Below are 27,767 nucleotides of genomic sequence, written 5' to 3' on the forward strand. Positions count from 1 at the left end.
ATTCAGAAAGGAAGGACAAAACTAACCTTGACCGTTTCAAAAGGCAAGATTTTCTTTCACAGAATTTTGCATCGATCCTTACGCTGCCGATGTTTCTTTCAGCTCTAAATGGGTTCATGGAGAAATTTTGACTACCTCTGGCAAAATCTGGGGCACAGTAGGAAAAAGGTTTGCTGGTCTGTGCAGAGCTACATATACATGTTTCCTGTCTCAAAGCAGCCACTGAAACATCCTGAGATTTCCTCAGACTTTGTGAGTTCATAATCAATATGTATTTTTTTCTAAAAGATGACTGTACTGTAATTTCTATCAGCCTTCCCCAAGAGCTGCTGATATGAACCCACCCCACTTTTTTCAGTACTGGATATCATGCTGAATTTTTCAATTGCAGCTGCCAAAAGCAGAGGTTTGTAAATTGTTATGCAAAGATCTCTTGCTTTAAAAGGTGCATGGGAAGCCCGGCACAGGGAGATGAGGAAAAAGGAAAGACCTGTTTTATGATGCTCTCTCAGGCATCAGCCCATTAACCAACTTTGCTTGTTCCATCTTTTCATATAAATCCTAAGAAATACAACGTTGCAAATGCATTTGGGTTATGAGTCTTCTGAAATGAATTATGTATAGAAAAGCAAGTAGATTCCCAGAGAAGAAAACTCATAATAGAGCAGATAATAAATAGTAATGAAGCAGTCAATTTTTCCAACATTTTTTGTGCTTCTACTGGTCATACTTTGATGTCTCTTGAAAATCAATATTTTTTTTTTGCCAGATTTTGAAGTGTCTGAGTCTATTGCTATTATTATTAATTTTTTAGTCGAAAAGAATGGTGAAAGACAGGAATGTTTTCTGAGACTTCACTAACGTTGTGAAACATTTCGAAATAAGTACGCCTTTCCTGCTTAATTCTCCTGATCAGCAGGTTCTCTTGTGCTTACTCTGGGCTTTGTAGATGCCTCTCTGGGCGAGGCTGCCTGTGTGCTTACCTGGGCTTTCAGAGGCAGTATCACAGCATCAGCACACGCTTTCCAATTGGTTTCAGCCAGCTGAACCACAACTAGTTGCACATCAACTTTGGCAGCATCAGAACGAACATATGCTGTAGCTTGATAACCTTGATTTCTGTTGTCACTCCTTACTGCCTGTGCCACAATCGTAATGCCAGGTGGAATCACGTCTCCCAGGAAGTTGCGCTGAAAAACAACCCCCAACCATCTGTGCTTAAGTATTTCTGTGTGTTCACTGGAGAGCCTACGGTCCAGTTTATGTGTGCTGATAGCAGGAAGCCTCCCTTGTCCTTCATCACTTTAGTTTGCAGCACATATTTCAATATCCCCAACAGGCAAGGATAAATTTTGTGGGAAACTTGATAATTCATAAATTTTCAAAGGCGTGATTGTTTTGATGAGGGATCCAAGACTCTTCCAAATTATCTTTGTGCATATAATAAGATTTTGTTCATTATTGTAATATTTCGAATAGCTGCCTACAACACATCCCAAAGATCTTGAGAGCATTATACACATTCACAACTTATTGCACTATACTGCAGTTTCTTCAAGCCACTCAAATATTTTCAAATCCTTCCCAGTAGCAGAACTCCCCTAGACATTGCCTGCATTCGCAGAGATATTTGTTCTATTATTATGTAGATACCTTTATGTAGTACAATTATAGAATACTAAGTGCATAATAAAGATGATCTGTGCTTAATGGGTCTTCACATTTACCAGTCAGTAATGCCCCTGGAAAGTCTGATTTTAGTTATACAATGCATGAACTCATGACCTCCGGTCTACATCTAAAAAAATAATTAGGCAGAGTTATTTATTTCCTCCTCATTTTTACCTGAATGCAGCTGATTTTGCATTCTGGGCTTTCATAGGGAAAATAAAATTCTCTCCCCTTTAACTTACAACTCCCTGCCCTTCAACTTTTATAATTTCCAAATCCACGCTTCCCCATACTGCGAACGCCCTCAGAAATGAAGCGTCGTAAACCAAAGAAACCAGGAAACAAAAGCCTGAACGCAAGAGAATTTGGAAAAAAAAATTTTTTTTGGGGGGGGGAGAATATCTCAGTGGACTTTGATTTTCAGTTTATAGACTCGACTTTTAGTGTCCCAGCCCTGAGCTGGTCAGTGCCACCCCATCTCCAGCTGCTGCTCAGCAGCCGCACACGCGGCCGTACCTCCCGCCCCAGGCTGGAGCTGTGGCTGTGCTGGTGGCTGCTGACTCTTCTGCTCCTCCTTGAGCTGTGGGCAGAATTTTCTTCATGGTGGTGGCTGCTGCTGCTGCTGCTGCTCAGATGACTGCTCCTGCTCCTGCTCCTGCTACTGCTCCTGCTGCTGCTGTTTCTGTGGCTGCTTCCCGACTCAGAGGAAGATGACGATGAGCTGCTTGATCCCTTATGGTCTGGATGCTGTGAAATAAAAATAGGTTAAAAATCTGTGATATGGCCTCTAGTTTTATAGTGTAAGTATCAAAACCAGAGATCTCAGATTCCCTTTATAGGTAACAGACATATCTAGAGCGTTATTTTTATTATCATACACAGACATGAAGTACGTTGGGTAGGAATGTGCCTTGGATCCACCTGGGCCTCTCTGCTGAAAGGAAGGCTGCATAGACAGTGATTGCAAATGGCAATGTCACACTGTTCAGGTCTAATGCTAGGGAAAATGAAAAGTGATGTTTAATAAGTGGTCAAGTGTATCCATATGCAGAAAAAAAAAAGATATTACAATTTAATGAAAAACACTGTAAATCATCTTCCTCTTTCACAAGCAGGATACATAATAACTGTACAGGTAACACCTACAAAATCACTACATTATCACCCTTCTAATATATACTAAAAATACCTTTGTGTCATAATGCATACTGAATCTGGTTTCTGAAAAAATCCACATACCTAATGATTTTGCCCATGATTGCCTAAAAACTGTGAACCTAACTATTCCCATAGGAAGATCCTGCTGTTTTATAATTCCCTCATGGTCTTTGTTAATCCAGCTTTGGCTGCATTATACATCATCTACTGCAAAGGTGTCTTAACCCAAATTTGAGGACTGCAAGTGCTGCAATAACAAAAAGATGTAGTATAACAGCATTTTTGTAATAAATCTGCTGATTTTGGCCATTGTCAGTATTGTTATTGGACAGTGTGGAATGGTCAAGTGAAATGGCCCAAACAAAGCCCTTCAGTAAAGTGCTTGATCATATCAACTGTGGCTACCATAGCAATGTGCAGTGAATTAGGGACCTACCCAATGGATGTGAGCAGACCTGAAGCGGAGACGGTATACTTTTGGAAGGTGCAATTCCTGCAAAATTCCAAAAGAAGTTATTACCTACAGCTCGGTCAAGATCACCTCCTAGCAGAAGTCAAAGTATTAGAAATTTTACCCGTTCTGTAGACATGTCATAACTGCTGAGACTGTTAATTTGGGACTGGACACGTTCCCCCTCGGCTCGTTTGTCAGATGTGCCGTGACCACGGGAAGCACCGGAGCTTTCGCTGCTGCTGCTGCTGCCGATGCCACTGCTGCTGCTTCTGCTGCTACTGCTGCTACTCCCTGGTTTGGGCTTCTGCTCACGGACACTTCCCTCTCCTTCAGCAGCGCTGGCACGTGCAAATGGTGTGCTCTTGGACTGCTTCTTAGCCTTATGCTTTATACCAGATGCTTTGCTACTGCTGCTGCTGCTGCTGCTGCTGCTACCTGTGTTGCCTCTGCTGCTGCCTTTGCTGCTGCTACTACTGCTTCTGCTGCTGCTACTACTGCTTCTGCTGCTACTGCCCTTGCTGCTGCTACTACTGCTGCTGTCCTTGCTGCTGCTACTACTGCTACTGCTTTTGCTACTGCTACTACTGCTCTTGCTGCTACTACTGCTCTTACTACTACTACTATTTTTGCTACTGCTACTACTACTGCTCTTGCTACTACTACTGTTTTTGCTACTACTACTGCTGCTTTTGCTACTACTACTGCTGCTTTTGCTGCTACTACTATCACTACTACTGCCACTGCTGCTGCTACTACTGCTATCACTACTACTGCCACTGCTGCTGCTACTACTGCTACCACCACTGCTGCTGCTACTGCTGCTGTCCCCAAATGGGTAGAATTTCTTTTCTTTGGCTTTGGACTGTCTTGTTTTCAGATTCATCTGGGTGCCTCCCTGTGGTGCTCTCCCGTCAGAGTCACTGCTGGAGGGGCTGCTCGTTGTGCTCTCGGTGCTCCCACTGGTGCTGCTGGCACTGGATGATGAGCTTCTGTCTTTTCTTGTCCCCTGGTCAGTGGTAGCATTGGCAAAACAAAATTACTTTGCTGTGTTCTTGCAAAACACTGTGAGTCAAATCAGATGCAGAGATTTCTGAATCTCTGCTTAGAAGACAATGTGTACCCCTGGTAGCATCTCTGCAGCACGTCACGATAATTCAAAGGCAAATTCATAATAATGTGTTAAAACCACATGTAAGCAGAACAATACCCCAAACACTCTTGTGATAACCAACATGTGCAGGAGTTGTTGGCCACCCAATTACATGTAACTGGTGTTGGTAATGACTGTCCTACTATCTCATGGCAGGTTGTGAGGGTGGGTGTCAGACTGTTTTGGTGCAGTTGCAGTAGCAGGAAAGAGCAGACTACCCCTTGGGCACACAACAGCTATTTTATGTCTTACAAGAGGTTTTCAGAAAAGCCTACAAAACCAACCTGCTCTTTCTAATGTTCTTCACCTGCAGAAGAGATGAGTGCAAACGAAAGACCTGCAGAAAGACTTGTGTACCCAAAAGCCTGTCTTTATATTTTTCGATTTCTGAATATTGTCTAAACAAAGGAAGATATTTAGTAAAAGAAATATAAATAACTAAACTTTGTGTAGTGTCTCCCACAAATTTAGAATTTTACAGCAGTACCTGGTCATCAGTGTCACCAAGGATTTTTTTCAATTTTTTAATTGCTTCTTTTCTGGAAGATGCTTGTGCCTCTGGATCTTCAAATTTTACCAGACGTACCATTTTTGTAGGAGCTTGGTCTCCTGCTTGAATTGTGACTTGTATTTTTTCAATAGGTGCCTCTGTGTAAACTGAAATTACATGACAATTAGTATTACTGTTAGTATTAGCAACCAAATGAGAGAATAACCCAATTTTCCCATAATTTAGTTAGCCTTTTTTTTTCTTAAATATGAACGCTTAATGATTATTACTGGTATTCAGCAATTTTGTTAAAAATTTTCTCTAACAGCTAAAGCACATACTGGCAGCAAAATTTTAAAATATTCTTATGATACTGGATTCTTTTCAAGTCAATAAACAGAGTAATCAACAGATTTAAGTCAAGTGAATTGGGTTGCTTAACAAGATAACACTATGGGTTAGGGAGTTAGGCATCAGAGAGGAGTTGAGGCTCAATTCTTGAACTATAAAGAATGGTCCAATGGCTAGGCCATTCGTTTGATACTTAGGAGACCTAGATTCAGTGGCCTGCTGTGCTTTTATTTCTTATGACTGAGGATTAAGACATTAAGGACTAGATCCTGGCAGGGTTAATCCATAATTCCCTTTAAGAGTCTGGGTTTTCAGAATGTAGCTACAGGACACTGCATCAGATCTGTTGCCCATGTCCAATTGGTTCGTGCTTGCATCCCAAATCCAATGATTCAGGATGCATCAGACACACTCTGCAGGCACAGATCAGCCCTGCTTGAGGCTGGCCATGCTGAGTGCCACTGCTGGGAGAGCCGGGAAATCGCTGCTCGGGCGATCGGGGAGAAATGGATCCCTGCTGCCAGCAGAGCCCGCTGCCAACACTGGCAGACCTGCTACTTCTAATGGTAGTTTTAGTGGTACTTAAGATGCAAAAACCATGTATGTGTGTACACACACACCCACTCACCCACTGTGTTCTGTGCACAGTCGTACTTACCTGGCTTGAGGCTCATTCTCAGGGCGTGCTCTCCAACGAGGTAATAAAAAGGCACGTTTTTGATAAATGCTCCATGCACACTTTTCCTCTCAAGGCACACTTGAACCCCAAATGTACTTGCATTGGAACACATGGACTGAACAAACGGATCTTTTCGGGAAGAAGAGCGTCCAAAAGAGAAGGGATTTCCTGATGAAACATCCTCTGCAGACTGTCTGTCCTATTAGGTAGCACACATGTCAAGTTAAACCGGACAACAGTAAGAGGAATACTTGCATGTTATGCATCCTGTTTTGGTAATAGTTACATGTACTCTGCATGAGGAATGAAGAAGTTTATTCAAGAGAGCAAGGCCGTGACATGGGACAACTTGGTTTTAAATTGGAGAAGATTATCATCTCAATCGGTTGATTAGACCATCTCCTGTAAAAAGAGCTTCGGGCTATAGGAATAGAAAATTACATTACAAATTAATTCTAAATATTTAATTTTGTTTTCCTGGTGTATTAGATGGTGTTAGCAGGTTCTTGATAAAACTGAGTGAGCTCTAGACTGCCTGGAGTTTTTTCCTTTGATTTTTGATTGGGTGAGACGAGAATTTTCAACTACGTCCACAAAAATTCTGTCAGTTGAGGTCTGACATGATACTATATCAATTAGATGGTCAAAACATATCATATATTAGATACTTCCACTAAAAACTATGTAATTTACATGTACTAAGCAATGCTTGCTGAAGAACAAATTAAAATTAATTAAAATTGGAATCAAATCCATGAAATGAAAGCTATGACTTCCTGAAGCAGTGAAACAAATACGCAAAGACACATAATCATAAGCTTTGACTTCTCATGTAATTCAAGTTGGCAATTAATTTTTTTACTCAGTTTATCATGTCTCACAAGATTCCAAACTTGCATGAACCCCACCAAAAAAATGAAATTTCTAATGATGCTGGGAAATGCTCTGCTTAGTGCCATTGTTCAGTTGCTGTTCATTTAAGAATGAACTCAGCGGAATGCTGAGTTTTCAGGAAGGGCAGCACAGAGGCACAAAGCACAAGAATGTAGCTTGTTCCAGGATATTGGAAACTACTCTCGCTGATGGCACGTTTGTCTATTGACTTGTCCATGGGAAAGTGCTGTACTTGTCCTCTGTTCATCTCTTATTTTATCTGAAAACCCTTCAGAGTCGCACGACATCAATGAAACCAGAACAGGACAGTGCATTCCTTGCCTCTGTCAGTCTTCCATGGAATGAATTGTCACAGCAATGCCATCACAGTGCTGCCTATCTCAGAAAGCCTGTACTGGCTTTTATGGAAACAAGGCTCAGGAAGTCATCAGACTTGACACACAAGCTTCCATCCCTCCTCGAATCAGGATGCTTGTAAAGCATTAAATTTATCTCTACAGGTTGAGTAGTGGAGCATCTTGAGGAACATTTGTGACTACCCCAGGAATGTGATGCTTGCATAATGGTTGCAAAGTATTTTAAAGATTGTGGGCCTATCCTGTAGATGGCAGTGTAAAATTAATTACCAAAGGAAATGCTTTTGCTTTAGAAAAAGTGTTGCAAGCCTGATGTATTACACTCCAGATTTTAAAATAATGTTACTACAGGGCTATTTGTGTTATTAGATTGAACCTGGCTTAGTTTGAGTGAAGCAGCACTGCTTCACGGAGATGAATTGTACCTTTTCCTATGGAGAAAAGAAATGGTCCCCTACTGATTAAAAGCCCAAAAAAGAATAGTCAGACGCTACATCATTTACCCTGATGTTATCGGTCTCGCCTGACGCAGAGTCTGAATCGAAGGACATCTTCATTATGTCAGGCACTGCTTCAGGTAGAAGAACTGGAGTCATCTTACTAGCAGCCAAATCCCCAATATTTCGTGTGACAGCAAATGTCTTAGACCTGCAGAATAAACATTAGAGGAAACCTGTATTGATAAAGCACTGCTGAGGAAAAGGCCTGAATAATGCCTTGTAGCATGTACTCAGCAACAAGTATCATACCTTGCAAATTGCTTTACAGATATTTACAGCATCCTTCCTGTTAGTTGTGTTTTCAAGGACTGCTAAGAGTAAATAAAGACATAGACCAATCTCAGGGGCAGATAGCTCAGTCAGGCTTTTTAGAATCACTAGTCCAGGTTAAAAGCATTGCAGCTGGTCAGATCTCCATAGCCTGACTCCTGGAACAACAGTGCACCTACTTAGGAGCCTGCTTGTGGATTACTACTTTTTTGAGTCTCCTATTTTGACCTGGACTTCTAAATTTTTAAACTAATTTTCTCTGACTTCACTGCACTAGGCTTAGTTCTAGTTTCTTTTGACATTATATTAGGGAAAATACTGCCATAACTTCAAAAAACAACCTGGGGACTGGAGGCTACTGAATGCTGTTTCCTGTGCAATTTTTGTTAAAGCAGAATTGAAGAAAGGAGCCTGAAACCATCAAAATGTCTCCATCTGGATTTAAATTCACTGGTACTCAGATCTTGGCCATGGCTTGGCAAGACATCACAGAGAGATGTGTAGGAAGGTTAAGAGCTTATTCTTGTAAATGTGTTCAGTACTTTGTTTCCAGCGTTGTGAACTCTAAGCATCTTAGCCAGGATCCAGGAGAAGTGATATAAGGTGCAGCACGAGGCTGAGGCTCCCATGGCTGAATATCCTGACCCCCTGGCTCCATAGCCCTCATTCTTTACGGACTTTGTAACAGTACTGTGATAATTATGAGTTTTGTTTTCAGTCAGAGAAACATCTGGAATGCTGAACACTTTTGAGAGAGCTATTAGCACTGGGCTAACTCTACCTTATTAGCCATTTATCAGCGCTAACATCCGGCTCAGAAGTCCCCCCGTGCTGTTTGTCAAGGATGGAGCTGGTCTGTTTGCCCTTGGGCTTTTGTGGTCTACCCATGGAGGAGGCTGCTGTGACAGTGAATGGAAAGATGGTCTCAGAATGGTCTCTATTTTAATACGGTCCACACTGTACTAGCCTAAGCAATTCCAATCTAACCCATTTGAAAGATGAATTTGTATTCATTTGATAGCCCTCTCTTCCTCTTGAAGGCTCCTACCGTGCTGTGTGCAGTGTAAAGCACACAATTGCTCTTCATGTGGAACACCTCAATAAAACGTGTGTCACCTGTGGGCTTTGTTTTCTTTTCCATCTCTCTCCTTTTTTAGATAAGGACATGACAGCAACGCTCCACGCTGGGTGATAGGAGAACCTTGAAGAATGGAATCTGAAATAAAATATTCTCCCTAACAAGCTGAGGGGATAAAAGAAAATACAAATCAACTTGCATTTCAGATGGCTCATCTGGGTAAAGAGACAAAAAGGGGACACGGTTTTATTTTAATCCCATTCAATAATTCAAATGACCACTGAACTGCAGGCTGGATCTCCAAGCAGAAAGCCCTGGGGTTTCTTTTCCAATTTTTTTTTTTTTTTTTTAGTATTTTTATGCCAATAGTCTACTCCTGCCACCTAATGAAAGCGAAGGATCGATTCCTCCCCGTTGAGCACAGAGAGCCGACAAATGTAGCTGCATCACAGGTGACACATGTCAATGTCTGCAGAATCACACGGCACGGTAAAAATAGGCTACAAGAGCCAGCTCTGGTGCTTTAACAAGAAAAAACAGTCACAAAGAAGGCCTAAAGCTATGGTATGAAAGAATCTGTTCTCTCTGATCCCGCACAAGGGAGAAAAAATAAAAAGGAGATTTTCCAATATGTATTAGCGCATTTTTTGGATGAGAGAAGAAGCTGTGCTGTAATATAAGCCAAACTCGCTGCAGGGGTAAGGGACAAGCAATTCAGCTATGTTGGGCCTACTGATGTTTCAGAGAGTGTGGGCTTGCATACATCCCTAACACGGGGACAGAAGAACTTAATGTCTGCTTAAAACAAAAAAACCAATCAACAAACCAAAAATTTTCACAGGTTTTAAAGCTCAGCGTGACATCACATCTGAATAAATGAGAAGCGGGAGGCAATCACCCAGCCAGGCCTTTAGCTCTCTTTCTGCTGTGGTGAAACAAAAATTTCTGCCTTTCCTATGCATCTTCCTCCTGACCTTGGTACAAAAGTGATATAAAAACAGAGGGTTGGAGCTGTTTCCCTCTCCTGCCCCCAAACACACGGCGCTGCCTCGCGAGCTCACAGCGCACTCTGGCTCTTCTGCATTTTCTGCTACTCGTGGTGTGGCATGCTGGGCAAAGTGTTGTGATTTCCTAATTCATCTTATAAAAAAGATGCCCGTGTGAAGGAATTTCTGCTTATCCTACAGTTAAAACAAGCAAAAAAGCCATATGATGCAAGCTCTATTCAAGATTGTGTACGTACTTCAGTAGCCTGTTATTATGAATATGTGATATATTAGCAAAGTGCATTTTCTGGCAGCTCTCCATATTTATACTTTAATCACAGGGCTCTAATTTCCCCTGAAATTTATTTGATTTTTACTTTTTCTTGTAAATTTTGTTTAAAAGTGTGTTGAAGTAGCCATCTGTAGTATACTAAACAATTATGTTAAAAGAGCCTTAAAAATAACCATTATTTTTAATTAAATTTAACTTTGATAAGACTGAATTGAAACACATGTTATATATTCTCCCCATAGCATGATTAATTATTTTGCTCTGATTTCTGCTATAGAGAGAATCGAGTCCGTAATGTGCTGATTTGTCTTGGGAATGCAATCTCTCTATGACCAAAGTTTTCATTACTTTTTTTTCTTTAGAGTCTGTGATTGCTTGCCTGAATTTCTCTTAGGCTCCTGAAAATTTATATAAATCCCACTGCTGTGACACCTGTATGGTGTGTAGGATATAAATGAACTTAATGCTATTGAAGGCTGGTTTTTTTCTGTGTCTGGATGTGAGATGGAGGGGAAAATACTACCACATCCTGCCTAGCTTTAATGACATGGTACTGTAGAAGGTAACCTGCTGACCATTGAGACAGTACCCAACACTGCTATATTTGGAACAGAGCTCACAAACAAATGAAAGATCAATAGTTTTCTAGAACTATTTCTTTAGACGGGGGACTGAAAGCTAACAAAGGAAGGTGTCACAATATCCCTAAAATATTGACTTCAGTTGGTTCTTTACTCTTTAATGATTTAATGGATCTATGCAAAAGGAAGAGAAAGACTATGTTGAACTAAAATTTTTGACTCATTTTATGTAGACTATATCTCCCTCTATATATCCTTTTTCTCTCTACCATGCTGCTTGTTTCTCTTCACACCTTTAAGATTTTACTTTGCTTGGTCTTTGACCCCCTCAGTGATGTGGTTCAGTGTTATATTCTCTAGTTATTGCTTCACCTTTACTTGCACTCACTGCTGTTTCATTGCTCTGTGTGGTTTGTACTGACCATTTGTTTTGTAACAATGAACAGGAATGATTTTTGGAGAGGAATCGATGGTGCTAAAAGTTAGCTAGTGAGTATTAGCTTTCTCATATACTTGGCATTATAGAGCTATTTCCAGGTGACTACTTCACTTTATAAATAGCAATGCTGCAGGGTGTGGAGCAGGGCTTGGGTTGGAACTCATGGGCTCCTCTGCTGCAATCCCATGTTTCTGATACTGACTTGCTTTCTGCTTTCTGGCAAGGCATTTAACCCTACTTTGTGTCTTCTTTGATTTCCCCTTAAGTCAAAGGAGGAAAATATTGTTTTTTGCTTTGCAGTGGGGATTCTGCTAATATTTGTAGCTCTGCTTGAGGCTCTAAACTCTGTATCGGTGTTCAATATTCTCATCTCAGTTCAGCATCCTTACTGAGTTCATTAATATCCTCCTCACCCTCTCTAACAGTGAGGGTTAGTAAGAGTGGGTGCCTGCTTCCCTGATGACCTTGGGAACAGACTGTCCTGGCCTCCTCAAGGAACTGAACCAAACAAAACATGCAGCTAACTCTCGCTGCATGAAATGCTGAGACCCTCCCTGCTTTGCCCGGAGAGCCTTATTACAGTCACACCTGATGGAGTGGAGGACTTGTCTTAGGGAGGAAGATGTGATGTCAAATACACGTCAAATGGTCTGTGACTGTTGGAGGGCAAGGGAGAACAATGATCAGCCCAAGTGGTGGCTAAACTGAGGAGACCTGTAGAGCGTCTCTGGGCCAGCAGCCACGGATGCTAATTGCAGATGCTAATTGCAGCTGGATCAAGCCACTGAGCTCTTTTTTACGGCTGCATTCCTAGAGCAGAAACTTGTTAACATTTCAATGGATTGTATAATAGCCGACTTCTCTTGTCAGTGATGCTTTTTCCTTTGTGATGACTTTTCAGCTTGTCTTTCTCAGTTGTTTTTCGTGTGTGTGTGTGTGTGTGTGTGTGTGAAGGTTTTCTAAGTTTGGTCTACTGCTTTGATTCCTTGGACATACTCTTTCTGTTTCCTCTCTCTCTTTGTGCTTGTATTTCCATCTGTTTTCATTTGTTTGGCATCTGGCTACAACAGTTTTCCGGAGTGTATTGTAATTGCATGCACTGATAATAAATCAAGTAGACCTAACAGGTAAGAAAACCAAATGGCAGCCACAGGAAAACAAGGTAAAAACACAAGAAACATCAAATCGTCTATGCTTCAAGGCATAAAATGCAAATATAGATGGGTTATCTGTTCTAACTGATAGGATTCAGCTGGCTTATATCTTACCTACTGTCCCCAGTTCAAACATTTGTAACGAGATAGAAATTTTATGTCATTTAAGTTTCAAGTAGCTTATGGATCTCAACAATTGAGATACAGTTGTAAGGAGGATTTCCAGGTGAAGACCACAGGTAGCAACACATATTTGCAAGCAAAGCTTTGGGGCATGCCACTTCATTTAAAATAACCATAAACCACACCAATCATCACATAACATCAGTTATCCAAGCTGTAAGTCAAACCCAAGATCCCTAAGCAAATATTCTGGTTTATTTAGAAGGTGCCAAGTGCCGGGTCTTACCTTACGCTAATTATGTCAGTCTCGTCTTTACATGGTGGAATTTCAATTCTGATGTTTTTTTCCTTCATATTGACAGTGGCAACGACATTCACAGGTACATGAGCATCCACTTTGGCACGTGCTTCCAGCCCTGCCTGGATCGTGCGTGTGTTGATTCCCATCACAAAGGTCATCTCCTTGGCCATGCTGAAAAGGTAGAGTGAGGGTATAATTATGTTCAGGCAGCAAGGAGTTGGTGCATTTTTATGGCCTCTGTCACTCGAAAATATTATTCTTTTACTTTATACTAAATATTTACCTTAGACTCATTTTGGATCTCAGCCTGATGTTGGCATTTAGCAACTCAGCCAGTCTGAAATCAGACTTTGGAGAAGGTGTAATCTGCGCTTGAACTATTACAGAGAAAGCAAAGAAAGTGTCAAAAATGCCCTCCAATCCTGGCAAGCACATTTGGATTGCTCAAGCAATGAGATATTTTACCATTTCCTGCCGCTTTTGTGATGGAAGAGTAATAGAAGCTGGTCTCCATTGGGAACCCCATGCAGGTGGGCACGATGCGACGGATCTCAGAGGACAGGAGAGCCTTGGTCCACTGCCTCCCTACACCACTCTGAAGGCTACTGATTATTCTCCTTAGTGAAGGGGTTTTTTCGTCAGATCCGTACCATGCCTGAAATTACAGAGTTCAACACACCTGAATAAGCAGAACTTGAACATCATGATCTGTGTCATTAACCGTGCCTCAGGGGAAATTCTGCCAGCAATGATTGTAACTAATCCTGATCAGAGCTTGACCTTAATTACCTTGATTAATATTGAAGACAAAAAAACCCCCACCAACCTTGAATTAAAAAGTTAGAAAAAGGGAGAGAACGTGTGAGAGAAGCAGAATTTTAGAGCTTTTGGTTCTTGGCTGGTGGTATTTTCAAAACAATACCTGCAGTGCATTTTGGATGGCGTTTTTATCCAGTCCACCAAAGAACAACTCCTGGCCAAACATCTTCAAGTAGCCTGATGCAAAAGGTTTGTCACTGGAGAATGCTTTCCAGTCAGAGAGCTGCACAAGAAGATGAAAAAAGTCTAATTCTTCATAACATTTGAGGAAGTGATATCTCAGAGATTCTCTTTTCCCCCAGAATTTACCGTTTTCAGGATTTTCTTGAAGTCATAGTCATTCTCCCAGTCCCTGTCAGGAGAGTAACCTTTAGCAAACATCTCCTGCAGTCCTTCAACTGTTATTCCCACCTGTGGGAAGAAGTAGAGTGTAAATGTCAATTGGATGGTGGTTGTAAGAAGGGATTAGAAGGTGAACTGTGGGCAGACCCAATTACCTCCAAGGGATCAGCCACTCTTCCAAGGAAATGTGTCCGCAGCTGGGACATCACCATCGTTGGAATTGAGCTGCCTGCATTATTCAGTACCAAATATTTAGCTGCCAGCCCACTCATAAGGAACTCTGAAGAGAAACAGAGAGTAAGACATAGCACAGTTAGTTTTTAAGTCACAGTGTGCAGATTGTATGTATTTACTAATTTCGTAATTCAACCGCTACAGCATGAGCAAGGCCAGAAAACCCAGCTATAAAACTGATGTAGTAAAACAGTTATAAACAGAATATTTTGCATTTTTTCAGCTAATAATGAGCAAAGTTACAAGCCTCCTGATCACTGCATGGTGGTTATGCTTTTTTTCCAGTTGTTTCTGCATCACAGCATCATAGAATGGGAGCTCAATGTTGAAAGGGAACTCAAGGATCATGTGGTTCCAACCCCCCTGCTGTGGGCAGGGACACCTTCCACTAGACCAGTTTGCTCAAAGCCCCATCCAACCTGGCCTTGGACACTTCCAGGGATGAGACATCCACAGCTTCTCTGGGCAACCTGTTCCAGTGTTTCATCACCCTCACAGTAAAGAATTTCTTCCTAATATCTGATATAAACCTATTCTCTGTCAGTTTGAAGCCATTCCCCCTTGTCCTATCACTCCCCTTTACACCCTTGTGTAAAGTCCCTCTCCAGCTCTCTTGTTGTCTCCCTTCAGGTACCGAAAGGCCACAATGAGGTTGCCCCAAAGCCTTCTCCAGGCTGAACAATCCCAATTCTCTCAGCCTTCCCTCATAGCTCCATTCACCTCATCATCTCGGTGATCCTCCTTTGGACTTGCTACAGCAGGTTGATGTTGTTCCTGTGCTGGAAACCCCAGAGCTGGATGCAACACTCAAGGTGGGGTCTCACAAGAGCAGAGCAGAGGAGCAGAATCACCTCCCTTGACCTGCTGGCCACGCTGTTTTGATGCAGTCCAAGCTACAATTGGCTTTCTGGGCTGCAAGCACAGGTTGCCAGCTCATGTCCAGGCTCTCATCAACCAGCACCCCCCAGTCCTTCTTGGCAGAGCTGCTCTTGGTCTGTTTGTCCCTCAGACTGTGTTGATACAAGGGGTTGCCCCAACCCAGGTGCAGCACCTGGCACTTGATCTTGTTGAAACCCAGGGGATTCCTATGGGCCCACTTTTCCGAGTGCTGAAAATCCACCTGCTCCTATCCTTTGCATCCAGTCAGATTCTGTAGTGTCAGCTTATGAAATGCTTTTATGAGACATCATTTAGGGCACCCTGACAAAGGGGATCAGAAATGAAAACAGATTTGCCATCCTTTGTTAATAGTTTAGGGAAAGTGATACAGATATCCTATAAGGACAGATGGTTAGCTATAGATTTGTCTCTCAAATGACTCAGAGGCAATTTAATACATCTAGTTCCAAATGCTGTAATCCTTACATGGAATGCAACAATTGTTAAGTTATAGTTAACTACTGAGTGAACTTTGAGCAAACGTAATTTGTATCTATTTATTTCCTCTATTTAGATTTATCATCTACTATGTTTCTAGAGACAGATAATCAGTGCAGAACACAGTCATATATTCTTCATGATCTCTGCACAGTTATACCCTGTCCTGTTTTATGAGTTAAAGTAATCCCGAGGCTTTTCCAAGTTTCCCTAAGTTTCAAAAGGAGTAAGGCTGACAGGATACATAGGCATCCTTGTTGTGCTTCCTTTCTTCCAGCCCTCCTCTCTCTTCTCTTTCTACACCACTTGGAGGACAGGCAATTATGTATGAACTGGAATTTTACTACCCTGCCTTCACTGTTTTGCTGGATGAAGCTTCTGTGCTATTTAAAGTGCTGGACACTATTTACCTACAACGTGTGAGGTTCAGTAACAGCTCCTGCAGTCAAAACATAGTTTTTATGTCACCCCACTGTGGTCAGAAAAATAAGAGGAGAACCTTCAGCAGATAGTAAGGAGACAAAAGCTCACATTTGAATGCTGATCCTCTAGAGAATGAAAAGCAAGTGATGTCATACTGGGACATTACTGATGAGCTGACAAGAGACTTGGAAATATGAAGGTTTTTTTTTCTCTGAATGAGCTTAGCCAGAGCAATCCTAGTATTACATAGACTGGACATTAGAAATAAGGCACAGTATTTTACTGAATTTGTAAAAGCTCTTTTTCATATTCTAACCCATGAAAACTATTAGTTAAAAACTCTGCAGTACTTCCTGATACTTAATAAGAAGTGTTGCTTATAAATGATTGAATGATTATATAGAATTTGTTAACTTGAAGAGAGCAGGAATATTTTCCATACCTCAGGCTTTACATAGTGCTAATGCTCTAAGAAAATATTTGCCACTTTACTGTGACAGTGTGATGACACCTGCATAGATCTAACTGAATGCCTTGCCCCAAAGATGAGGGAAAGAAAAATTAGTGATCAGAGAAAGGAATCTTTGGTACCTATTAACATTAGTACACATATTAATTATATGAATCTGAGAGTCAGGTTCTCTCAGTCCTCACATTGAGCAGAACCTGCGTCACCCCTATGATTTCAGTAGCAGTGTGTGGAGCATGAAGCACCATCTGTGGTGGCCATGTGTGACAGATTCCAGATTAGAGGTAGATTCAGCTGACACTATTGCCTGTCATTAAATATTCAGCATCGAGCACCACAAAGATCTGCGGTGCTGAGGGCAGAGTTTTGTTTTTATCAAGGAAACAGGTAGTGCATTAGAGCTGTCACTATGGTAACTCCTCCAGGATGGACTCACTGAGACACAGTGCACCTGTGCCTGGTGGTGACAAATCAAATCAGAAAGCTGGAGGATGGATCCTCTTCCCATGCCGGTGTAGGAAGAGATTGACTTAATTTAGCTGAGTTATCCAACTCTCAGACTAGCATGTGCAAGAAAAGGAGCTTGTTCTTTGTTCTTCAAGGATGAGAGGTTTAGATTGTAACCAAATTTCTGACAGTGTTCTTCACTGGGAAGTAACAGCAATTCCCTGATGTGCTGCACTTCCAGGCTACAGCCAGAATAAAAGATTCCATTTCACATAGCCCCTTGCCAGCATCCCTCATGCATACTGCACCCTTCTTTCTCACTGTGTGAAAAATTCAAATAGCTTAACTTTAAAAGCAAAGATAGGAAGGCAAAACGAGTGCCTAAAACAAGAAACACATCTGCAAATTAATAGAAAAATGTATCTATCCCTAAATGCATTTTAAATAGTAAAAAAGTTCACATTCATTCACATGTATTAGTGACTGTATTTCTTTGGGCACTCTCTGTCTCCATCACTGAGGATGGAGATGGATATACTATGCACAGCAAGCAGTGTATGGTATATTACTGTGATTGTTGCTGTATGTATTACATTTATTTCTACTATGGAGCAGATTAAATGGTCATGTAAAACCCACAAAACTGGGTCAGGATACTAATAAGATCTACAAAAGTCCTTCAAACCACATCCCTGCCTCAAAAAAGAAGGCAGAAGTACTCATACACTCAGACAGTGAATTTCAGATATTTCAGAGTCTGACACTGATTACTTTCAAAAAAATGTTATCATGTACCAGTGAATAACAAAAGTGCTAAAACCATCCAACTCCTGACAGATAAAAAGCATGTATAAGGAGACTCTGTTTGGAGATATAATCTCCCTACTCTGCCAGCTACATATGCCCAATCATGAGGTTGCCATGGCCATTTACATAGGGCAGTTGCTTAAAAAACCTACTGAGAAAAATAACATATATGGAAAACAACAACAGCTACACTTTGGCCCATCAAGACCTGTCTTCTAATCTGGTCCTCCCTGCTTTGACTGCATTTTTATGTGCTACTCCCTTTGATGTGACTGGTCAGTCTCCAGATCCTGTGCATGGATCTGCTCATTCCAGCAAAGAATCCTGGTAGGAAGATGCAAGAAAGATCTTTAGATGAAAAGCCTGAGGTAAGCTCCTCCTGGGTGCAATGAATTGTCACATGTAAATGTTTTCAGAGTTTTCTGTTTTGCTGGGCACAACTGTTGGGGTGAAGAATACTTAGCATCACATTTGAATTCAGCAGGAGTTGTAGGTGTTCAACACCAGTGGAAATTAATCCACTTCAGCAGTAATTTAGGTCCCTTCTGTTTGTTTGGTGCTGAACAATGGTATGAAATTGTTAAGCACCACTGAGACTACAGCATTTGCTACAGGAGCATGTGCCTCCCAGACTAATGAAAACAGAGGGTTAGAGCCCCACAAGCCCCGTGGTAATTTCATGCTGGCAGTGTACAATGCAAACCACACAGGGACCTAAATACTCTCCAAATGGAGAGCCTGACACTCTTATTTTGGTTTTTTTTTTTCCCCCCACTAAACATAGGAGAATACAGAGGAACAATGTGCAGCTAACAGCTGGCTAGGAAAATTGGGTTCTCATGCTGTACAATTTTTTTTTTTTCACACATTCCCCTGTATACATTTCTCTACAAAACCTTCTGAATCTTACCTTTAAAGATACTGAAGCGGAAAACCTTGCTGAACTGATATCCAGACCTGTCAAATTTGGGACTTAAGGCTCTGATGGCCATTCTGCAGGCAGAAGCCCTGGAAAAGTTGGGTGAGCACGTTAACACGTCGATTAGTTTGCAATAAGTTTTTCTGCCAGGAAAGGGATGCAGATTTTCCTTACATCACTTGGAGATCTGGGGATGTGCTTCTGCCCAGGGCCCTCAAGTGTGAGTAGATGAAACTTGCCACTTGCATGCTGGGTTCCTTCAGCACAGCATCAGCTAATGTCATCACTATTGGGAGACCTGGCTTGGTTTCCAGCAGAACCACCACAGCCAGCATTCGGACCCGAGGGTGAATTCTGTGATTCAGGAAAAGCTCAAGGGTAATAGCCTGGACCTGAAAAAAAATAGGTATATTCAATTTTACTGTGTGTTTGAATGTTCTGCTAATAACCATTCAACAGCAGTGAATGATCTGTTCACCACTGGCACAGTAAAAAATTTGTATCATTTAATAATTATGGCAACACTGTTCCTGGTTTCACAGTCCGAGGGTTGGAAGGGGCATTATGGTAATCTAGTCTGACTTCCTAGACAATCAAAGCCAAGGAACTTCACTGGGTAACTTCTGCATCAGGTCTATCATCCCTTTTTTGAACTCTCCCACCCTACGTAAAGGAGATTTTAGTAACCTATTACACACCTGAGAAGCGATTTCAGTGATCACTTATCCCTACTCACAAAGCTATGACTTACTTCAAATAATTTGATCTTAATCTGGGCCCTTTCTGCTAAATAACAGAACAGAAATGAAACAAATAAACCCCAATTTATTACCAGAAATCTCTATGCTGTGTAGGCAGCTTAAACCAAAATTTTATGCAACAGATGTAATTTCCACAGTAGTACCTGTGACCAACGTGTTTGACCTCAGCAATATTCAGCACCAAGACTAATTTTGTACTGGAACCTTTGCAGTTTCCATGAGTGGCACCAAAGCCATAACTTTGAAATGGCTGTGGGTGGTGTGCCACTGTTCTGGTAACTCCTCTGCACAACCCTGTCCTGCCTGGGAAAGTGCACATCTGTGCACTGGAGGGAAAAGTGATCCAGGAAGCTTAAAATTTGGAAAGACCCCGACTGGCTTTATTAATTTGAATATGTTGAATATCAAAGACCAACATAAAAGAGGTGACAACATAAAAGAGGCAGTAGCCTCTTCCTAAATGCAGCTGCCTTTTCAAATTAAACAATAAAAAAGACAGGCCATGAATTAAGTCTGTTTAATGCAAATATAGGTGAGTATCTAGCTGCAAACCAGGCATTAAACTGTTTTTTGAACAATGAAAAAAGTGTTCACAATCATTAACTCACTCCAGATCATATTTCTCCAAAGAAAATGCATAGAAAATGGAACTAAAGAGTTGTCTGGGTCACATGTGGAAAGCCAGGCCAAAGAGCAATCAGAGACACAGTGTTGTTTTCAAACACCAAATTGGCTTTTTTTTCTTCCCCAACAAATACCCTAACTCCTACCCTTGCTATTCTATCCTCCCCCCCTGCTTTTCCCCATCCAGCTCCTGCACTCTAGTAAATTGTTTCTTTATTCTTTTGCTTAAAAGCATACCCTGGCACACTATTGTCCATGAATCAATACGTGCACTCAAACTGGGAGTCACATGCAAAAAAATGAGTATAATGGAAAAACTGATACAGATTAGTAGGTGAATCATTAATGAAAGCTTTTATTTTACTTCTGATATTAAGAATTGACGTATATAAAACAAAAAATTCTGACATCAGGGGAAAAAAAAAGATCTTGAAAACCTTGAAAAGGTTTCCTTTTATAGGCAAATTGCTTTAAGGTGAAAATGATTGTAAAGTGATATCTGTGGTGGAGCAGAGCATGCTGGTGTAGCCATTGTATGTGAGATTATCTCAGTCAGGGACAAAAGTCACATTTGGTAAATGCTCTGTTTATGACTTAAGCCCACACAATGTCTGTAAATTTGTAATTAGGATGCAAACCCCCAGTATCTATTTACAATAAGACCTGGTCTTGAATTACGATCAGATGTGACACTCGGCATTAAATGTTGATTCTCTGAAAACCTTGTTCTGTGGTTCTCTCACACACCAGAGGTGAAGTAGTACTAGACACATTTGGGTCAATAATTTAGTTTTCTGTTTAATGTCCTTGGAAATCAAATGTTTGCAATGGAAATACTGATTTGTCTTCAACAACGAATGTATCCTTTTAATGGGATTTTTGTTGCAGTCTGAAATAATGGAGGTTAATGTCAAAAGGAACAAGACATGCCAGCTAAGGAATGGCTAAGTACTTAAAAGAAATAAATTGTGCTGTTTTTGAGAAAAAGATCTGTTTTCCCCTCATCATCCATGATCTAATAACAGCCTTGCAAGTGCAAGCTGCAAGTGCAAAGGAGGCAGCTTTGTTTCCTTACCATTTTTGGGTCTTTCAGGCCTATGTTTTTCAGGGCCATCACAGCAGTTGCATGGACCTTGAGTGGCAAATCTGAGGCACCAGCTGCATATCCTGGCAAAAACTTCTTGATGTGCTTGATGCTGGCTGGGTGCCCTACATTCCCAAGGGCTTTCAGAACCAGGGAAATTTCTTCTGTGCTAGACTTGCTCAATGCCTCTCCTGCAAAACCATGAAGAAGCTGAAAAAAGAAAACAAATTCTGTTGAGTTCAATTCCAGCTCTTATCTCTATTCCATCCCCCCACTCATAATTTCAGTCTGTCCAATTCATTTACTTTAAATATTTTCAAATTCTTTTCTGTCCTCATGAATAGAACATTTTATTCATAGAACAAGTATAGCCAAGAAAGCTGCAATGAACAGCTTCTTCATCACTATGCCTTAAAGTTACCAAGTAAGATTTTTTAAAGGCAAAAATAATGGCTAGGAGCTAGTTCCCACTGCTTTCAGGGCAAGCTGGGAACCTTGAAATAGTTCTGCTTGAACATCTCTGTCTCATGGTTGAAGACAGGTGCAAAAATACAGGTACAGTTAAACCTTTAGACCCTTAAATAAGATTCCTGAAGATATGGCTGGTGGTCTTGCCCTTAACCAGCTATGACAGCCTCTTTTTAGAGGTGGATTAGCAGGTGGCAAATGAGATCATTGGCAAAAAATCAGGTCATTTTACAGCCTTTGTTATAAGCAACTGGATCACACTTGCATTAGTGTGTCAAGATTAGAGGTAGTTGTCTGAAGGCTGAATAAGAGAAAAGAACTAAATCCTATTAGGTATCTGTTTTTAACACTAACAAGTGGCTCTAAAAAAGAAACAGAGATGTTAGAGAATAATTTCAATACAGTTTCTGTAGTTTAAAATAACACATTTGAAATCCCTCTAACGGTGCAGAAACAGCCTACTGATATCACTAATTAAATGCATGGACATTTGAAATGCATTGAATAAGCCTGTACAGTCATTTGCTTTGGGAAAGAATTTTCACTCTCTGACACAGGGCTTCTCAGATTTAATTAGCTCAAGAGCATTGGTGGCAATTGTAACACATGAGACCTGTGTAGGAATGTTGGCCATGCCTGTGTGCTACAGGAAAAACAATCCTGTCAAGCACACAGTGTATTTGGAACACCCTGCTCGTACTGGGGACAGTGAACTGACCAGCACCAAAGGCTGAAAACACCCATTTCTCTTTCCTTCTCGGTTTCTGGATGAGGGATTGGCCTCTGTAAACCACAACATGCTTTTTCAGAACTGGGGAATGCTACTTAATGACTACTGAAATTGTTTTGAGGCCTGCTGATTAAAAGCAGTGCAGAACAGGGAGGGTGTTACTCTCATGAAGAGCTTACAGCCTGTGTGGATGACTGGGCTCTGCTTCTAGCTCAGGAATGGAAGGGACACATGACTTCAGGAAAAACCTAGGCTTTTGTGTCACTTAGTTGATTTATAAGTATAGATAAGTACCTATATTTAAAGTGTTTTTGAGCAATGCCATGGGACTTCATTAATAATTGGCAATAAAGCACTCGGAGATGCTCGGATAGAAAGAGTTATGAATTATATGCTTCTTCCTCTCCCTCACTTTCGTGTGCTAATCTAAAGATAAAAACGCTGTATTTAACCAACTGGGGTTCCTTTCCCCAAAGGAAACTCTGTAGTGAAGTGAAATACAGCTTTCTGAATAACGAAGGAAGAACTCAGGGTTTAATTTTTCTTTTGAGCGATAAATAACGACGCGATTACCTGGAGACACTCGGAGCAGGAGTCTGCTGAAGAGCACTGTTTGTGGCACAGCGACGCGTAGCTGAGGTGGCAAACCTTCCCCAGCACAGTGCTGGAGCGTGGGCAATGCTTTCTGACAATCAGCTGGGGAGAAAGCAGTGGCTCATTACTAACCATTAATGAAAAGAAACAATATTAAAAAAATACCTTCCTGCCCAATGCAAGACAAACCCAGGCTTTTGATATTTTTGCGTTGGTGGATTTTCAGGTAATCAGTGGATAGCACTGTACTGGACAACACAATTGTAAAGTAATTTAAAGTAACATCTGGAAGGCAGATCTGTTGCTTTTATGGTGTTTCAGATTTAAATTTGGCATGGGCTATAATCCAAAGGAAGGAAATCACCCAGTTATGGAATGGAAAAACACATATTATCCTAGCAACATCCATCAGGTTTTGTGATCCCCTCAGCCATAGGTACAACAAACTTGAGATTCCTTGGGAAGGGACCTCAGTATTTTGGGGAGGAGGAATATTTTGTATCAACGTAAGAGCTGTCAGGAGGCATCAGCCACTGCTTTCTTGTGTGAGAAGCAGAGCATCTCTGCACAGGCTTTCACTGAGAGCAAACCTCTAGTCTGAGGTTTGTTGTCTCTACCTAGGGCAGGCAGAGACAGGTTCTTGCATCTGAGGTTGGAATTAGACCCTGCAGATAAAGAAAAAATTGTAAAAATAATTGGACTTTCTCCTACGTGGCCTTCACATTGGCATAATTCCCTTGATCTGGATAGATCTCAAATTCATACCCATCCTTCTAGGTCAATCAGGACAAATACATGGATATAACAAATATGTATTTCTTGCTCCTTTGTCTTTGTAGACAGTCAGTTAGAGATCTAATCTGATGTAACTACGAAGTACATTTGGAAAAAGGAAGACTAGAAACAATTCTTTGCAGCAATAACCTTTGTCCCTGAGGGGTATTTTACTCTTTCTTTCCTGTTTCATTGTGGACTCATTTTTGCCCTTTTGATTTGCATTCTCCTCCCCTTAAGACAGTCAGGAAACAAAGTCCTTTCAGTCTCACCAGAGGACATAAAACCTTCATATTTTCAAAGCCTTTAACATCTCGTCAAAGGAATAAATACAACAGATGCTGGAATCAGCCAAGAGTGATTTGAGAGTGTTTAGAGAACCCTACTGTTGCTTCCTCCATCACGTCCTGGGTTGGTGTGCTGGAGTGCAGAGCCACCAGCAGCGTCTGAGCCGCTTCCCAGCTGGAGAGCTCCTGCCTTTCCATCCTGCGCCGCAGGAACCGGAGCGCGCGGTGACTGGACACCGCGGGGATTATGTCCAGAATGTAGCGCCTGCAATGGGAAGGGCAAGGAGCATTTTCCAGGTCTGCCTCTGAGCATAAGGGTCTCCAGCAGAGCTTCTCAGCAGAAGAAGCACCGCCTTTAATGCTTGTACCTGTACGCTGGCCGACCGGAGAACTGCTTCCACACCGACTCGTAATCCTCCTCGTTTGCTGCACGGAAGAGGTGCATGAGCTTGAGGGCTTTTGCTGGTGCATCACTGGGAAGCTGGTCAGAGGTGGCCTCTACTAGGTCCTGCAGGCTTTCCTCTATCTGCAGGAAGATGAAAATGCAGGAAGCTCACATGCATTGTGTCCCCCATGCACAGGTTCCAGTGTCCAACAAAGAGTCTGCCCAGTGTCTGAACTTTACCTGGCTTTCCACATCTTTTATTTTGAATAAGTGGACAGGAAGCTGAAGCATTTCACTGCCAAACTCGTACCGAAGTGACCCACGATTCTGATATTCCTTTGGTGGGACCTCTGTCCTCTGCTTCTGCACATCAGTCAGAGTAAGTTTCTGCCTGGAATGGAGACCCCCAGGAAGAAAACATCACAAGATGCAGGGTACAAACTAAAAAAAAACCTCAGTAATTCTGCCTCCCTGCATTGCAGTGCAGCTACAATTGTTTCAGAAGGGTTTTGTTATCGAGGGGAAAAGATATTTACAAACAGATGCATTTGGACATGATGCTCAGAACTGCACTCTGAGAAGGTGTGCACTTGCACAGCAGGGCTCAGATCAGAGCCAGTCTTTGCCTGCCATTGGGAATAACCTGGTTTGAGAATTTAAGGAAGAAGAAGGAGGTGAGAAGCTGCAGCCTGATGATCACAGGAACTGTGTGTTGTGTTGTGTCTTGAGGAGTAAATTAAGGATTATAGGAAAACACAGATGGGAAATTTGTTCATTAGTTATCATTTAATTTAAACCCTTTAAGAAGTTCATAAAAGCTGTTACATGCCTGTGTCTCCTGGAAGCTTCAAAAGGAATTGAAATTTTTTTACTTGCCCTCCCCATTTTGTCTGGTAAGCTGAATATCCTGGGAACTGCAAAAAAAGGTTCTTATGAAGTCTCAAATTGGATTTACCAAACAAAAAGGGCCAGATAAATTCATGATTAGTCTTTGGAACAGTGCTGAAGCTTTTGGAAACTTTTCAAGAAGCAACCAACCTTCAGCCTTTGTTATTAAGAATAATTCCAATGAGAGACTGTCTTTGTAAACATTTGCTATCTTTGCTACATTTTCAGCTAGACGTGAGCTATCCTACCAATTATGCTTAAAATGGGCCATTTAGGACACCATAATAAAGTTAGGCATTTGTAGTGAACAATTGAAAACATTTCAAAAGCAATATTCCTGTGCTACTCAGTGCCTCAAAATCTCCGTAGAAAATTGGCGTGTTTATTTTGAAATCTCTATGATCTTCTGCAGCATTTCTATTCACTCCTTCCATATGGATTGCAGAGAACTGCTGCAGAAATAGTGCATAACTGCTTTGCAGACAAGCTTCTGGAATGTGAATAGAAACCACTACAGAATCAGCAGAGATTTGTTCTCTCTTGAAATTTTATACAATATTATTGAAAGGGCGTTTGGGTCAGAAATCAGAAAATCAGGTACACTTGGACAGAGTTAATTCTCCCTTCCAGATCATGATGAATCTATTATATCTTCATCTTCCTTGTTTTGGGAAGAGATATATCTGCCTAGAATAGATGGGAAAATATACTCTGAAGAGAAGAGCAAATGAATACTAAAGATAGGATTAAAAAGGTGAAAAACCAGTAAAACCTCTCTTGGCTTTGAGAGGTGCTGCAAGAATCTTATGCTGAACAGGTCAGAAAACTCAGCTCTGGGTGTTTTAAGTCCTTGATAGATTTTTTCTTTTCTTTTTTTTTTTTTTTTTTTTTTTAACAGAGAGTATATTGTAGAAATAACTTCTGAAGACTCGAGTGAGATATCCACATCTTCCCAGCTATCTTATATTTGTCCCCTTCTGCTGGGCAACGCTAAAAATCCAGAGAAAATGGGAAAGGTAGAGGCACTACCCTTCTGAGGGCTGAGGAAGAACATTTTCTTTGCAGAAGACAATCTCTGCAGAATGAGAGTGTAAAGCACTGTAAGTCCATTGTCTCTAGACTGATGCTGACTCACAACAATCTATAATTTGATAAAAGCACTGCAGTTGTGCCTATCTACACTTTGATTGCATAGGGATAGTAAAGCCACTTTCACCTTTACTGTTCTGGTTTTGGTTTTGGTTTTTTTTGATTAGCCAAATTGAGCAGGTTCATTACAGAAATGAAGTTAATTGGTGAATTATTGACATGAATTTTCTGATGCTGCAGTTTCCAAAACTGTATATTATACCAATAGATTCTTGCAGGAGCTAATGCAGCAATGCAAGATTACAGCAGTTGAGGAGTGGGATTGAGGTATAATTTATGCACAGCTACCTTCAGTAGGGCACTCCTGTATACAGAGCCCATAATTAACTAGGTAGCTAAAAAGTTTTTCAGTAGATGATTTTGATAGATGAAATCACTTTCAAACACTGAGAGTTTGTGAGCTAGAGCTAATGGTGAGCAGGGGGGTAATTTCTTACACAGCCACATCTTCGTTTTGCCCCAATATTGTTGAAGAAATATGCAAAACTCGTTGTGGAAAAGCAAATGCATTTTTCATGCCTTGTGCCCAATTGTTCTGCAATAAAACCCAATTTCCTATTTAGAAACAGTTTTGATGGGAGATTTGTAAGCAGCCCAGTGTATTTAGGAATCCAAAGTCCTATCTAGGTTTCTTGTGAACTAGTCTCAAAGGGGCTCTTACTGCATTATTATTTTCCAGGGAACTCTCTTTCTGTGAATAACTGTCTTTCAAAGTATTTTACTTCAAATATATTAGTTCACAATTTTTCAGATGGAATTACATTTGTTTTGGCTCTTATGACATAAATCAAATATCCCCGAAAAATAAAATAGTCAAACCCTGCCAACTTTAGCTAACGAAATTTGGATAGTGATGTGCACGCTTCAGATTTACAACTAGCAGTGAAGGTTGTTTTTATGAACTGTTTGGGATTTTATGTAATTAAATACTGGCAAACAATGGGCTGTGGAAGCAAAGGATTTATTTCACTTACGGAATTTGACCGGATTATGGAGTCGCTGAATTAAAGGCATATGTACAGTACCTGGCTTGTACTATAGAATTTCCTCCTGTTATCTCATTGAAGGGTGCAAACTGGTGGATTTCCTCGACATCAGCCTGTGTAATTACAGCTTCACTGCGTGTATATTTAATTTTGTAATTGTAAGTAGCGGTCGCCCGGGAATTCTTGTTTCTCTTTAAAATACGAAAAAAAAAGCAAAGAAACAAACAAAGAAAATAAAAAGTCATTGAACTTCTGAATTCTGTGACTAGGAGC

General features: G+C 41.0%; 1 protein-coding gene across 1 annotated transcript in view; it reads right to left on the bottom strand.

Annotated features, from left to right (window-relative positions):
- Window positions 1-27,767, bottom strand: part of LOC135418509 (vitellogenin-1-like) — a 43,276-nt gene that overhangs the window by 9,139 nt on the left and 6,370 nt on the right. The window contains exons 5-25 of the mRNA XM_064663938.1: window positions 27,534-27,685; window positions 24,712-24,862; window positions 24,455-24,612; window positions 24,186-24,351; window positions 23,005-23,127; window positions 21,225-21,443; window positions 18,939-19,156; window positions 18,756-18,853; window positions 14,244-14,368; window positions 14,056-14,157; window positions 13,850-13,969; window positions 13,393-13,582; window positions 13,211-13,304; window positions 12,913-13,098; window positions 7,707-7,851; window positions 5,933-6,152; window positions 4,921-5,090; window positions 3,405-4,289; window positions 3,266-3,322; window positions 2,188-2,418; window positions 984-1,190 (exon numbers count right to left, since the gene is read on the bottom strand). Of these exons, the coding sequence (XP_064520008.1) occupies window positions 984-1,190; window positions 2,188-2,418; window positions 3,266-3,322; window positions 3,405-4,289; window positions 4,921-5,090; window positions 5,933-6,152; window positions 7,707-7,851; window positions 12,913-13,098; window positions 13,211-13,304; window positions 13,393-13,582; window positions 13,850-13,969; window positions 14,056-14,157; window positions 14,244-14,368; window positions 18,756-18,853; window positions 18,939-19,156; window positions 21,225-21,443; window positions 23,005-23,127; window positions 24,186-24,351; window positions 24,455-24,612; window positions 24,712-24,862; window positions 27,534-27,685 (4,017 nt within the window). The remainder of the gene's footprint in view (window positions 1-983; window positions 1,191-2,187; window positions 2,419-3,265; window positions 3,323-3,404; window positions 4,290-4,920; window positions 5,091-5,932; window positions 6,153-7,706; window positions 7,852-12,912; window positions 13,099-13,210; window positions 13,305-13,392; window positions 13,583-13,849; window positions 13,970-14,055; window positions 14,158-14,243; window positions 14,369-18,755; window positions 18,854-18,938; window positions 19,157-21,224; window positions 21,444-23,004; window positions 23,128-24,185; window positions 24,352-24,454; window positions 24,613-24,711; window positions 24,863-27,533; window positions 27,686-27,767) is intronic.

This window comes from Pseudopipra pipra, chromosome 9 (assembly GCF_036250125.1).
Source record: "Pseudopipra pipra isolate bDixPip1 chromosome 9, bDixPip1.hap1, whole genome shotgun sequence".
Lineage (NCBI taxonomy): Eukaryota > Metazoa > Chordata > Aves > Passeriformes > Pipridae > Pseudopipra > Pseudopipra pipra.